This window comes from Nyctibius grandis, chromosome 23 (assembly GCF_013368605.1).
Source record: "Nyctibius grandis isolate bNycGra1 chromosome 23, bNycGra1.pri, whole genome shotgun sequence".
NCBI lineage: Eukaryota > Metazoa > Chordata > Aves > Nyctibiiformes > Nyctibiidae > Nyctibius > Nyctibius grandis.
Window position 1 is genome coordinate 6,874,574 of NC_090680.1, and position 14,769 is coordinate 6,889,342.

The 14,769-nt window shown below is 43.4% G+C and overlaps 1 protein-coding gene across 1 annotated transcript; it reads left to right on the forward strand.

The window, feature by feature from the left end:
• The first annotated feature begins 1,675 nt into the window (after positions 1-1,675).
• PCNP (PEST proteolytic signal containing nuclear protein) lies at positions 1,676-11,565 on the forward strand. The gene is made up of 5 exons (XM_068417415.1): positions 1,676-1,772; positions 5,625-5,845; positions 8,363-8,437; positions 8,941-8,996; positions 9,904-11,565. The coding sequence occupies exons 1-5, from the start codon at positions 1,718-1,720 to the stop codon at positions 10,031-10,033; spliced, it is 537 nt and encodes a 178-aa protein (XP_068273516.1). The 5' UTR covers positions 1,676-1,717; the 3' UTR covers positions 10,034-11,565.
• Positions 11,566-14,769: the final 3,204 nt, after the last annotated feature.

Genomic DNA, 14,769 nt, shown 5'->3' on the forward strand with positions numbered 1-14,769 from the left:
GTATTGATTGGTCTCTCTGTGAAACCTGTGCTTAGGCTGCAGAGCTACAACAGCCGTGGTGTTAAATACAGTTCTTTCTGCTGTTTGGAGGAGGAGGAGGAGGGGTTTCTTGGTACCAGTGTGATTTCGAAGAGTAGGCTGTGAGTATACCCTGCGGTTAGCGACGGTCCATTCCCTGTTGCGAGGAAGGGTTGGAAGGCAGAGGACATGCTACCCCAGTACCGCCACCCCCTGTGAAGCGCGGGGGTCTTGGGGTGCTGAGAATCCTGGGTGGGGAGAAAGACCTGCTTCCTTTCGGCCGTGAATGGTTGGGTAGCGCGCAAAGCTTCACGCCGGGGTAGCACATCAGGTGCAGCTGAGGGCTGCCTGCCAGCTCCGTCGTGTCCCCACGTGCCAGGACAGGCTGCATGAGTGCGCGGCCACCTCCCCCGGACAGCCCCCCTTTTTCCTCACGCGAGGAAGAGACAGAATCAACCCCAGAATCACAGAATCAACCAGGTTGGAAGAGCCCTCTGGGAGCATCGAGTCCAACCATTGCCCTGACACCACCATGGCAACTAGACCAGGGCACTAAGTGCCATGTCCAGTCTTTTCTTAAACCCCTCCAGAGATGGTGACTCCACCACCTCCCTGGGCAGCCCCTTCCAATGGCTAATGACCCTTGCTGAGGAGAAATTCTTCCTAATGTCCAACCTGAACCTCCCCTGGTGAAGCTTGAGGCTGTGTCCTCTTGTCCTATCGCTAGTTGCCTGGGAGAAGAGGCCGACTCCCACTTCACTCCAACCTCCCTTCAGGTAGTTGTAGACTGCACTAAGGTCACCTCTGAGCCTCCTCTTCTCCAGGCTAAACACCCCCAGCTCCCTCAGCCGTTCCTCGTAGGTCAGACCCTCCAGACCCTTCACCAGCTTGGTCGCCCTCCTCTGCACTCGCTCCAACACCTCAACATCTTTCTTGAAGTGCGGGGCCCAGAACTGGACACAGGATTCAAGGTGCGGCCTCACCAGTGCCGAGTACAGAGGGACGATCACTTCCCCAGACCGGCTGGCTACACTATTCCTAATAGAGGCCAGGATGCCATTGGCCTTCTTGGCCACCTGGGCACACTGCTGGCTCATGTTTAGCCGGCTGTCGATCAGCACCCCCGGGTCTCTTTCCGCCGGGCCGCTTTCTAGTTGTCTAGAGACAACACAGAGCCGTGCGCTGCTGGCGTGCGCCTCCTCTCATTTGCTGTTTCTCCATAAAAACAGTCTCTTCTGATCTGTGAACTGTTTTTTCGCTGAGGGAGGAATGACGCCATTGCTCACTTGAGCTCATGGCGGTGGAACATGGAAGGTGATTTTTAAACCGGGAGCGGTGGGGAGGGCACACCGGTCAGCACGGCAGACGCGGAGGTTCTGCGTATGGCATCTGAGGGGAGCGGGGTGTGACGGTGACCCTCCAGGCCCCCACCCCGGCGGGAGCGAAGCGGTTCCCGCGGGCGCAGCCCCTCCCGCCCGGGCCTACCTGCCGGAAGTGCGTCAGAGGAGCGTCACTCGCAGCTTTCCCGCCTCCTCGGAGAGGAGCACTTCCGCCTGCGTCATTCCCCTGCGCCGCGGAGGGCGGGCCTGGCCGGGCCGCTGTCGCGTCTCCCCGCGCTTTCGCTGTGGCCCGCGGGGGGGCGAGGGGCGGTGGAGCCGCGGCGGGCGGCGCGCATGCGCGGCGCGGGAGGCGGGGGAAAATGGCGGACGGCAGAGCCGAGGGGGAGAAGGCGAAGCGGCCGCAGCCCGGAGGAGGTGAACATGTAGCGCCTCTCGCCGCGTAGCTGTGGGGTGGGCAGGGGGCCCGCGCCGGTCCCCCGGGGATGGGGGGGTCCAGGGGTGTCGCCCCCGGCCGGGCAGGCCTGGGCCGGGCCCTGCGGGGAGAGGGGGCGGCCCGGGCCTGAGGGGGCTGCGGTGGAGGAGAGGCCGCGGTCTGGGCGCGCTGTCCTCACGCCTGAGGGTTAGCCTCAGCCTTACAGGAGCTTTTTTAAAAATCTAACAGCTTCTCCTTGTCCACCTAAATGCGTTGTTTCTCTCTACCTGAAAAATACACGGAATAGTTCTGCCGTGTATTGAGAGAAATTTGACTGCTGCTGCTGGCAAGGGTGAAGAAAACGCCTTAAAGATTAGCTTTTAACAGCGGTGGTACCTTTTCAAGAATGGGTACCGTGAATATTCCTTATCTGCTGTTTTAAGCATCCTGGGTTTTTTGCTTGGCAACAATCTGCAAGTTTTCTGTTTGGTTTTATATTATGACTTGGACATTCATTTTCTGCACTACTTCTTGTCAGTTCTCCTAAAATTTTTAATCATATGTTTCTTTTCTTCTTTCTTCCCTGACTTAACATTCCAGAAGATAGTGTCTTTGCAAAGATAAAGCTTCCATTTCCTGTTTTTTTGCTTTAAGTGTATCTGTAGGCAGAGGGATTTTCTTTGATTTATGAAAAAGATTAAATCAAGCTTGTAAACCAATTAGGATAGCCTCAACAGTGAATGTTATTTCCGATAATCACTAAAATATGAAGAGTAATAGCTGATTTTAGGTAGTTCCTTGACTCTTGGTTCTCTGCTCGTTTGTTTTTTTTTGTTGTTTTTAGGTTGGTTGGGGTTTGGGGTTTTTTGTATTAGTAATACAGTCACTGGACAGCATCAGTATGTCAGTTATGCATACTGTCTTGTGTGCTGGAACATGATCTTAATGAGTTATGGTACATTGGCCCTAAGGAAGCATACTTACTCCGTGATGATTTTTGAAAGCAATTTAGTTTTTAGCTTTTGCCAAGATCAGTGGCATTTACCTTAACGTTAACTGAGTTGTCATTGATTTGTTCCCACCACCTCCAATGGTCACGCTCCTGGCTATAGAATTAGCACTGGCAGTCTTGTCACTTAAACCACCTAGATAGTGAAAGTTGTCTGCTTACATAGCTTGTAAAAAAAAAAACAGACACTTAAACAAAAGTTACTTCATTCAAAGAATTCCAGAGCAATCTTTTTTAATTACTGAAGTAGTATTCTTACCTCTTTTAACTATCATCATCTGCTTTGGAGTATTTAAACATGAATTTAAAGAGCCTAACTTTGGAAATCTCTGAATTTTTTCTCTGTCAGTTTTGAATTAACAGTGTTCTTCATCCTCCTCTGAGCAAGCAGTATATTTAAAATCAGTCTCTGAGTTTCGGAATTAATATGTACCTCATGAACCCTGTAAAAATTCAAAGTAGTTGTCCCCTTTGTGATATATATATATAGTTATATACATATACACATAGATAATAACTTATTTATAGCACAGTTGTGAAGATTACTGCAGCCTTACCTGCACTATATTTCTTATACCAATGAGGATGGTCTCATCACTGCTGCCCTGAGTGATTATTATTATTATCACTCATGAGAAAAACTCCTCTGTGAAATAGGACAGCTTTTTATTGCTGTGATCCATGAAAAGAGCACTGGTCAGACTAGTTTTCAAGATAGTACTGGTGCTTTCCGTAGGTGAAGTATGACCTCCTTGAGATCTCTAGGAAATAGTAAAGAAGCCTTAGTGTCTTGAAAAATGTACAAGCATTGGCATGGGAGATGAGAGAGGCCTGTTTAATATATAATATACATTTGCATTTCTAACTGTTCCTGCAAAAATAGAACAGCACAATGACCCCCTCCCCACCTACCCCAATTGTCCTACACCCTTTGTAGCTCCTTCAGCGAGTATTTCTTTCAGCAGTCTGCAGTTCATCCTAAGTGGAGCCTAGTAGAAGTAACATTCATAATGCAGCGGTGATAGGAGCTGGTTTTGAGAGAGAAGCTATTGCATATTTTGGTGAGAGAACAGCTGTGGGTGGATTGTGTTAGGCTTCATCTTGTGCTTAGCCATAGTCTAGAATTCGCAGTCGGAGCAGCAAGCTGTAGTGTAATTAGCTGCAAGCTAGCATTAGCTGTGGGACCTGGACTGGGCCAGTGTGCCTGGAGATTTGGGCTGCTGTGGATTTTGTATCTTACGAAAAAGAAGACCTTTAGGCCCATGAGCTCCAACACTTTTAAGGCCAGTGAATCTTCTACCTTCCCTTGACTCACAGTCTATAGTGTACCCAGACTGGACTTGAATATTCTGTTTAATGTGATTTCATGGATTAGCTGTAAAGAGCTTCTCACAGCCTTGCAGGCTGCTGTTTGGAAAACTGCTGAGACAGCAACCAGCACCCAAGGTCACTTGTGTAAATTTTGCTTGGTTTTCTTTCCTCCTTTGTTTGTCACTTTTATATTTATACTTTATGGGTCAAATTTCTAGTGGTGCAGATTAGTACCATTTTTAATAGGGTGAAATGATTAAAGATATTAATATTTTTTTGTGATCTGTCGTGTTTCCAAAGGTGAATAATAAATCCATTTTTGTTCCAATCGCTTATTATCTTGATAGCTAGAAGAGTGGGGTAGAAGGGGTATGTGCTGCTGCTTATGAGTTGGGAAATAGCAAAAAAAATGGATATAGATGGTGTCCCTAGTTTTCTTTCTCCTGATGTTGTTTGCTTCTTTTTTTTCTCAGAGATACAATCTTGTTGGTCCCCAGTTCAAAAGAGCTTCCCTCCCATTGCTCTTATCTTGCTTAGTAGCTTTTTGCTGTTAGAGAGCAGTGCAAGGAGCTTTCTTCCCTGATGGTCTGAATTTGCCGTGCACAGAAGGTCCTGTTCTCCACTTGATACAACGAGGAGCTGGTGCTAGCTCCAGTTCTTCTTAGACTGATAGTATGAGCACTTTCCTGTCTATTCCACAATGTGTGAGGTTTTTTTTTTCCTTCTGCTACTGCAGTGATTTGCTTATTGCAGCAGCAGAGAAATGTGTTTTTGCTGAAGCATTTACTACGTTCAGTATGAGTTTTCCAAGGACACCTTTGTCTCTTGGTGTAGCTGAAGAAGCCGAGTGTATAGGAATGAAAATGTGATTTGAGTGTTTTTTCTCTGTGGATCATTGTGCAGCTGCTATGTTTTCCATGACTTTATACAAAACCAGAAAAGATGAAATATATATATATGTTTTTCTAGTGCTGATTCCTTCCTCAAGCAGAGCTTGGCAGATTTATTACAGATGAGATGCGGACGAACAGTGACTTGAAACATGATTGAGACAGCCGACCTCACTGTAGTTGCTTCCATGATTTTAGAGTTGTGCCAGACAAGCCTAGAGACTGGCATGGACATGTTGTTGTAGAAATGTAGAATTAATTTTAACTTAGATTATCTACTCTAGATTTGGAATTGGGATTCCAATAATGAAAGCTTATCTATGACAACTTAAACCCCAAAAAGATTTAGTGATCTACATTTAATTTACTACATGAACTTTGACTTCCATACTAAATAAAGAGATGGTGCTTCAAGATTGTTTTCCTGGCTCATACACAAGAAGTTCTTTACAAGTAGTGGCGTGCTTGCAGTTTCTTCTCCTCTTTGTGTTTTGCTGTCCACTAAGTGTACATTGGTGGAAACTGCTGTCACTAAAAACACCTTACCTATTGCACCCAAAGTATAATGCTTTTTGAGGTTGCTGCTCCCATCAATCTGCTCAGTCAAAATAGCTCATCTTGGTAAGTTGTTTCGACTTCACCAGGACCTGAAGAAGAGGCAGAAAAACCTGTGAAAACTAAGACTGTTTCTTCCAGTAATGGAGGAGAAAGTTCGAGTCGCAGCGCAGAGAAACGGGCAGCTAACGAAGAAGCCGAAGACTTCACCACAAAGCCTGCTCCTGCCAAAATGTCCAAGTTTGGATTTGCCATAGGCAGTCAGACAGCAAAGAAGGCGTCTGCGATATCCATCAAACTAGGAGCAAATGTAAGTTGTCTGAGGGCTTTTAATTTTAAGGAAAGTGAGGCAAAGGGGAAGTGCTTTGGGGAGGCTTCTGTGTGGAAGGAAACCCTTGAATTAAATGTGGGTAACTTGGATAAAGTTTAAGAAAGCATTGCAGGGCCAGCTAGTCAGGCATGTGTAAGTACTTCAAGGTGATTAATACTAGGTCAATTGTCTCAGGGAGTATAAGACTTGATTGAAATGAGCTGTAGATCTTTGAACATACAGAGTAATTTTGTAATGAGATTTGATAAGTCTGGAATCATTTCCTGAGGGAAATGAGCAGACTTGTTAAACTGTTGAGGCTACTTTGAAGTGAGTGCTGGGAGCTTCATTGCATGGGATGCTTAAAGCTATAAGAAAGCAAGTACTCTCCTAGATGGCTTAACAGGTCATCTGCCACTCCAAAGATCTTATTTAAGCATGGGGAACTATAATTTATTTTTCAGTGACTTTGCCCATTCTTTGCAAGGTCAGTATGATTCATTTATACTATATGCTTTGTTACATAGGTGCCTAAGAATTCTGATCCCCGTTATTGTCCAGTACAAGGTATCCTTGTGCTTGTTCAGATGTGAATATGATGCTTCTGTTTACTGCCAAAGTAGTCCTCTACTGAAACAAGCCAGATGCTACCTCTTTATTTAATACTTCCCATTTAACACTTCCCATGTGCCACTGTGATGGATACAGTATAAATCCTTGTCTGGATTAAATTCAAACTGTAATCATTAAAGGCTTGCACCTGCAGTGCCAGCATTTTACAGATCTGCAAAAGATGAAAAGAGTGCTCTGTTATTTTGAGATGAGAGGGAGATGTGGCTGGCAGCATTCTAGGGTATAAATGCAATCGGGTCAGCTCAGACTTTGGAAAAATGGACAAAGCTGCCTGCTCTGAGCCACTAACAAGCTCCAATTTCTCATAGAAAGATACTTCCAGTGACAATAAATTTGGCTTGGGATTACTGGCTCACTGAATTCAGTGTGTGACTGACAGTGCACCAGATTGGACAGTGCTGAAACTTATCTTGTTTCTTTTTAGTCATTTAGGCCTGGTGAGGCCGCATCTGGAGTATTGTGTCCAGTTCTGGGCCTCTCAGTTCAAGAAGGACAGGGAACTGCTAGAGAGAGTCCAGCGCAGAGCCACAAAGATGATTAAGGGGGTGGAACATCTCCCTTATGAGGAGAGGCTGAGGGAGCTGGGTCTCTTTAGCTTAGAGAAGAGGAGACTGAGGGGTGACCTCATTAAGGTTTATAAATATGTAAAGGGCAAGTGTCAAGAGGATGGAGCCAGGCTCTTCTCAGTGACATCCCTTGACAGGACAAGGGGCAATGGGTGCAAGCTGGAGCACAGGAGGTTCCACTTAAATTTGAGGAAAAACTTCTTTACTGTAAGGGTGACTGAACACTGGCACAGGCTGCCCAGAGAGGTTGTGGAGTCTCCTTCTCTGGAGACATTCAAAACCCGCCTGGATGCGTTCCTGTGTGATATGGTCTAGGTAATCCTGCCCCGGCAGGGGATTGGACTAGATGATCTTTCGAGGTCCCTTCCAATCCCTAACATTCTGTGATTCTGTGATTCTGTGATTTTTGCTCCCTTAGTATATTACCCATTCTTGTGGAGCTGATGCTTTAAAAAATGGCACAATATTTATACGTTATACACTGTTGGTGTGGAATAGCTGTAGACAGTCACGTAAGGACTCGGCTGCAGTATCAGCTTCAAAACTATGAGTGTATATGAAATAATCACCAGTAAGGTCAACATGGAGGAAGCACTGTGTATGATTGATTTAGTTAATTGGTAGTACTGTAGAAGCAAACTGTTACTGATGACTCAGTAATTTCTTAGGGGTCTCAAAGTGACTTTCGATGTCTCTGCTGTATTACATGAAACAGTTGTGAGTTTGATAGCTTCTTACTCTTTAACTAGAGGAAGGTATTTATTTGAAATCAAAATAATACTTTTTAAAGGAGCCTTATATGAATTGGACTGTGTGATGCAGACTGATGCTAGTTAAAAAGTATTGAATTGGTTTAAGCCAGAAAGCTGTTATGTTGTTAAAAGCCAAGAAAATAAACATATTCATCTTCCTGGCACTGATGGATAAGAATACTCCAAAAGAATAATGGGAACAGTGACATAGTAACATTTTGAATACCACAGCTTATTCAGGTTTTGATTTAATTGTTTGTGTCATGCATCAGTGGCTGCATACCCCTGCAGTGTCCTAGAAAGTTAAGACTTGCTTGTGGGGAATTGTAATGTGAGAGGGCTCGGCTTGCTTTTCGGAGTGTATCTCGTGCAAATGAGCAGCCATTTTCCTTTTTCATCAGAGAGAGGAAACCTTTATCTGCTTGATTCAAACAAAACCATTTTTACCCTTCATTGCTCATTTCAGTGACGATGTTTGACTTCATTTTACTGAAATATTTGAAATACCAAGGGTTGCTTTTTTGAGTTAGTAGACTTACTTCACTTGTGCATTTGGTCTTTTTCAGAAGCCTAAAGAGCCTGTTCCAACCCTTGCTCCAAAAACCCTTTCTGTAGCAGCAGCTTTCAATGAAGATGAAGATGTGAGTAATAAGCTAGTGATCAACACAACTTAAAGTACCATTGCGGGTTAGAGTTGGGCAGAGAGAGCGGGTCATTTAAGGTTCTTTACAGAATTGTCAGGGATTTTCAGCCTAGAAACATCTCTTGTGTTTCTGTTTAAGAATGTACAGCCTTGTAGCTCTGTGTTGGTTCAATAAATCGTTAAAGTGCTGATAACTTTTCCCTGAAAACTGGATGCACAACATAATTTTAATTAATGGTTGCTTTCTCTGGGCTTGATAAAGTGAAGAAAAGTTGTGCTGCTTTTGGTTTGCTAAAAATTTTATTGTCATGTTACTGCTCCTCCTTATACAGAGGTGACCAAAGGAATTTGTATTTCTTTCTATAACCTTGTAGAACCTCTGTTTTGTCCTAAGGCACTTTGCTTTCCTGTAGGGCTATAGTCCATACTATGTCTTGTCAGGCGTTTGAAATGTTCAAAAGATAGTGGCCAGCCACGCTGTAACCTTCTTTCTCTCTGTAGAGTGAACCAGAAGAAATGCCTCCAGAAGCCAAGATGCGCATGAAGAACATTGGAAGGTAGGTCAGCTTCTAACTATGGTTTGGAGAAGGGTGAGGGCGTGAGAATACCTTCTCGAGCACAGGTCAGGTCTTGCAGATGGTTTAGAAATACAGGAAGAGAGAATAGGTTCCAAGAAGTTTTTCTCCAGAAACAAGACAATTTTAATACAGATATCTTCTAATGTTTTAGCTGTACGTTAGAAGTAGTACATGTACATTTGCACTTTGAATTATTTGCCGCCTTCTTTCTGAGGAAGAAATTGATTCTATATTAGATAGAAGCCAGCTTTCTTCTTGGAAGGTGATAGCTGGGAGTTCCTGCTTGCTGCTAAACTTTGTACCTTCATTTCCTCACTTTATAAATTGCCCTGAAGTAGGGTAGTCTGCTCAAATTTTTAAACTCCCGTGCAAGGGGAAGATGAGAATCCTCTCTTTCAGAGAGACAAAGAATAGCTTGTTTACTTTGAAAATGCTAAAATAAATAGGGGCATTTTCAGAGGAGGCTTCACTTAGGGATGAATTTTGAGCATGGATATTTTAAAGATGTTTATCACAATAGACTGCTTCTAAAGTCAGTCCCCTGGAGGCTCGCTACTGTTCAGTGCATTTTTTTCCTCCAGTAGCAAATTTGGATCCTCAGTTTTGTAGCCCTTGCAACAAATTCTTCACAGCTGGCAGCAGTTACTGCCACTCTCAGCTCCTTTGCTGCCCCATCTCATCGCTCTGTCTGAACGTGCTACAGAGATCAGTCTGTGGCCAACTTACAGTTGCTGATAGTGAGGGCTCCTGATGTGAGAGAAAGAAAGAAATGTGGGGTACTTTCTGGTGGCAGGTTGGACTTGAAATTGGTGTTTTCAGTGTCGTGTTGCACAAACTACTATAGTTGAACTGACTTTCTCAACTGATCTTGTTTGACTTTTCACAGGGATACACCAACCTCGGCAGGACCAAACTCCTTCAATAAAGGAAAGCATGGTTTTTCTGACAACCAGAAGCTATGGGAACGAAATATAAAATCTCATCTTGGAAACGTCCATGACCAAGAAAATAACTAAACGATGTGGATTGAGAGTTGGGTGTTTGGGGGGAGGGTGTAACGTTAAAGGAACAGTTTCCTTTTTTAAGAATGGTATAAGACTATCTTTGGAGCCACTTTTTTAAGCTTTTGAGTGGTACACTAATAACTGAGTTTGAAATTAGAAGTAATTTATGTTTTGTATACAGATTTCAAGGCATTTGCTAATTTTGTAGTTCCACGTGATTAGTTTCAAAAGGTTACAGATAATAAAGAAATTGGAGTGGTACCTTTTTAAGATTTTAATTTTTTTTTTGGTCAGTGATTAATTAAGGTGGATGAAAAAGGTTACTGTCTCTTTAATTGGGTTAACAGTGGATGCTCTCGCATTCTCACTTCTGGCTCCCTCTTCGTAACAGGAGAAACCGGTGACTCCTAGGAATACTGCTAAAGAAAGTGAGCATTGTCTTGTGCTGGAAGTGTTACTGGACTATGAATTTGAATATAAACTTATTCAGGAAATAATAAGAACCTGGATTTTTTTTTCTCCCTGCAGCCACCTTTTGTTAAGTCTCTGCAAACTAGGAATTGTTTCTCTGAGTGGCTCTGGTAACTTAGCTCTAATTTTGTTTAAAACTTCATATAGGATGTGTAACCTTCTGTGGCCTGTTTCATCCTAAGGAAATGGGCCTTGTCTGTATATTAGATACAGTCTGTAAAGAATATTCACTACAAAGGTAAATCAGTATTTTCAGTGTGCTCCTCTTAAATCATTAGTCTTGAGTAGTGCTTGTTAGCATTTCCTTGTGGTACACAAAAGCCACCACCAAAAAGACAAGCTAATGTATATTAAACCTCACATTTGGTTGAAATATTTTTCTTTACTATGCCTAGAAGGAATAAAAGCCACACCAAAAATCGGTAACTCACTGCTTAAGTATGAAAAATCTAAGGTGCACTTTCCCTGCCTTGCCATTCAAACAAAATGCCTTGATGCCTGTGACCTCAGTGGACACTATCAGGTTAAAGAATCCTCTATTTGCAGTCCTAGTGCTTCGAACACGTGTCAACTTCAGCAATAAAACTCAACCTTTTCCTGCCTGCCTTTTGCAGTAACTTTCAACAATTACATTAGTCTGGTCACTTTAATTTCCCAGCTTGCATACTGCAGAACAGTGCTGTAGGATTTCAGACCTAGTAAGGACTGTCTAAATTTCAGTCTCATTTGGATTGCATACATTGAAAACATTTTACTAGCAGAACTGGTTAAACAAAAAGTTACCAACAGCAACACCCTGCCCTCCACCTCCCCCCAAACATTAGGTTCTTTTTAAACTCAAATACCTGATAGTGTCGACCACTAAATTGATTTCAGCCTGGAACTGGTTATAGAATTCAATATGTTAATTGCTTTCATCCTGCCTCTAAAACTTTTCTTCATTCTAAAGTTGAACCTGCAAGTGCAGAAAGGAAAGTGCATCTTAAAGTGTATTTTTTTTTCAAGTTCTAGGAAAACTCTGACCACTTAGACTTTTGAGTTTGTAAGTTCTAAAAAAAATTTTTTTGTATTTTTGTATTGTATGTGTAATCTTTTTTCTTTTGAAGTCTGATGCAGTTGAATACCTGTAACTATTTTCTTTAAAAGCCTTGTTATAAACGTGACATAAAAACGTATACATTATTTTTTTTCCATAGCAGAAATCTTTGGTTTATTTAAAACAAAACAAAACACACCTTCAAAACTGATTTGCAGGACTTTCAAAACTGATCTGGGCGTTACTGGAACTAAGCAAGGCAAAATGAAGCATTTCCTTTTCACTTATTTTCATCACGTGGTAATGTTTGTTGAAATAAATCCCTTTAAGATAGTGGTAATTCACAGTGAATAACTGTTTTATCTTGCTCCTTAGTAGTTCCTGGATACTCAGTCACTCGTACTAGGAAAAAGCAAAGAGAACTTTGAGTAAGAATAAGAGGATGACTTTGAGACCTGTTCTTTTGTAGTTAATCTGCCAGCGACACTGTCTTCCCCACCTTTGGATGAAGCAGACGTTCATTTCACCAGAATTTCCTGGTACTTCAAAATCCTTGAGGAAATTGCTAGGCCGAAGAGCAGACACTCCAGGGAATACCTTCCGTGCAAGCGAGGGAGCAAGTTATAGTTCTCTTACTTACTCCCATGGTCAGTAAATGTAATCCTAGGCCTTGTGAGAGGCTGCAGCAGCTTCTAGTTCTCAGCTGAAGGTGAGCAGAGATCCTGCCTCACTCGATGTATGAGTTCTGGTGCTTCACGGAAGAAAATCGATGAGGATGGCCTAAATCCACTCAGGGCTGAGTGCCTCGCGAGCTTGAGCTTGTAGCTACAAGGGTGTCTGCTGGTGTTTAATGTCTGACACTGAGAGGAGAGAACTGATCTGAAAAGGATCGCCAATGGAAATGTAGCTAGAGCTCCACGTGGAGCTCTAGGCGTTTGTGACAGTGGTCATCTTTGCGTGAAGGTAGGCTTGGGGGGAGCGTGTGTTGTTTTTTTGTTCTTTTTCTGAGAATATTTAGGAATCCTAAAGCTTGTGGTAAACTACCTGATTTAGCTGTCTCAAATGCTTCCAGGATCTCTGCTGAGACCTTTAGCTGCTGAGTGTAGCAAGGTGTGTATACCTATCAGTGGTTGAAATGTCTGTCCATGTAACTCGGGCAGTTTGATCTCAGAAGGCTCATGCTTGCTTAGCAGTAAAGCTGTACTGAGCACAGGAGCAGCTCACAAAACATTTAAGACACGAGATGAAGATGTAAGTAGCTGTCCCGTAACCTTCTTTCTGCCACCCTGCAGCTACGCCGCTTCTGAGCCTGCTGGGTTGTGAATGGATCCAAACTCATCTAATGCTAATTATATTAAATAATAAAAAGCTCCCCAAACCAAACCAGTGCAGTCAGCCACTGGTGGGAGCGATTCAAGCATTGCTGGTGTAGCCTCTTTCACACCTCATTTCTTTCATTTCAAAGCGTAGGAGGTGCACTGTCCACACTGTCAGAACCTGTATTTTATCAGCAGGAAGAAGTACCCACCCAGCTTGTCTGTCGGGTGGCTGATGGATGCTGTTTTAATTTCATAGAACTACAGTATTCAGGCAACTCTGACAAAACCAACCATCGTGTCCTAATGTGACCACCTTCAGGCCTGCTGTACTTGGTCTCTGTGCCACTTTGTAGAGCACCTGCTGGTCAGAACCCGCGTGACTGTGCTGGGTTCTCTCTGCTGGGGGTGGCTTTCCCAAAGCTTTCATTCTGAGGAGACTCGGAGGCAAAGTAGTTTTTTGCAAAAATTGTGGCTGGTTCTTCCTGAAGGGGCAAACTGAGGTTTTGAACTATTGGAAATCACGGGTGTAACTAGAACTCTTTCTAGGGTGCCGTAAGAGAAGAAGATAAATCTGTCTGGAGAAGCAACAGAACTTCAAGGAGGCTTTTGATCTGTTAGTAGCCTTAAAAGGTGTTCTGCAAAAAGAGGTTGGGGTCTTTTTAAGCCATTATAAAATTATAAATTGAGGAATGCTGAGTAGTTCTGCCCTTAAGCTACGGAAGGGAAGGTTACATCCTAAAGTCACCATAATTTGTCTACTGCCTCTGCCAAGAGACACTAGAACACCATGAAACTTGGACAATTAACAGTTTGCCTTTTACTTTATCCTGTTAACACCTTCCTTATTTCTTCTGGTTTTATTAACAAAGGGATCTCCTACTGTTCTCCAATTCTGATATACAGGCATCTTAAAAACCGTGTAGGACTTGCTTAGGAAAGCTACTTGAGTTTGGTACGTCGGAGCCATTGCCTCAGGGGACATGCGTATCTATCTATGCGTATCTTATCGATGGAATTAAAAGCGTGAAACATGAACTGTTACACTTGAACTCTGTATATGGGGTGTTCAATTTCTGTTTATGAACTTCCATTTAAAAGTCTGGAGTGGTGGAGTCCAAGATCTAGTTACCAAAGCAAGCCTTTAAACTCCACAGCGCAGACTTTCTGCAGTATAGGTCCATATGTGCCCACTACCCTTGAGGCTTGGTCGAGCAGGTCGGAGTGGCAGTGGCTGTCACAGAGAGCAATCAGAGTGGGAACTTCTTGATTCAGTGGCACAGAGTGAGGTCTTAAAAACCTGTGCTAATCTTGTGACTTAGTTCTTAAACTTGGTTCTTGGGACTGGGTTTCCTGATGAGATGGGTGCACAAATGAGGTTGTGGTTCTGTAGCAAGAGCTCCACTGAACCTTGACATGGAGCCTGTGTTTATGTTTTCCTTGCAGTACAAGCCTATTGATTTAAGGTAATGCAAGTCATAATAAAAACATAATTATCGCTCCTTTTCTCACCCAGCTTTCCATAATTTGTAAACACAGTAGTTGCATATAGTGTTGGCTGATGCTCAGGAGCTTTTTATAAAAATTGTAATTCTGCCTTTGCTTTTGTGAAAGGTGTAACCGTGGCGGCCTTTCACGTTCACACGTGCCCCAGCCTCCAGCACGTAGAATCGCAGGCACCAACTAGAGCAGTGCAGTGTAAAGAGTAATTGTGAAACTAGCAAGTGTGTGAGGCTGGGCTTTATTGTTGTTACTCAGCTGCTTGTTTCACATCGTCCTGTTCACATGTAAAATTGAAGGCCGTGACAAGAAGAGCTTGGGCTGCTACAGCTCTAAAAGCACCGAGGAAGTTCATACTGATGTTACCATCTGTAAGGCAGGGCGCTCTACCTAAGGCACGAAACACTGCCCTCAGGGCAAACCTT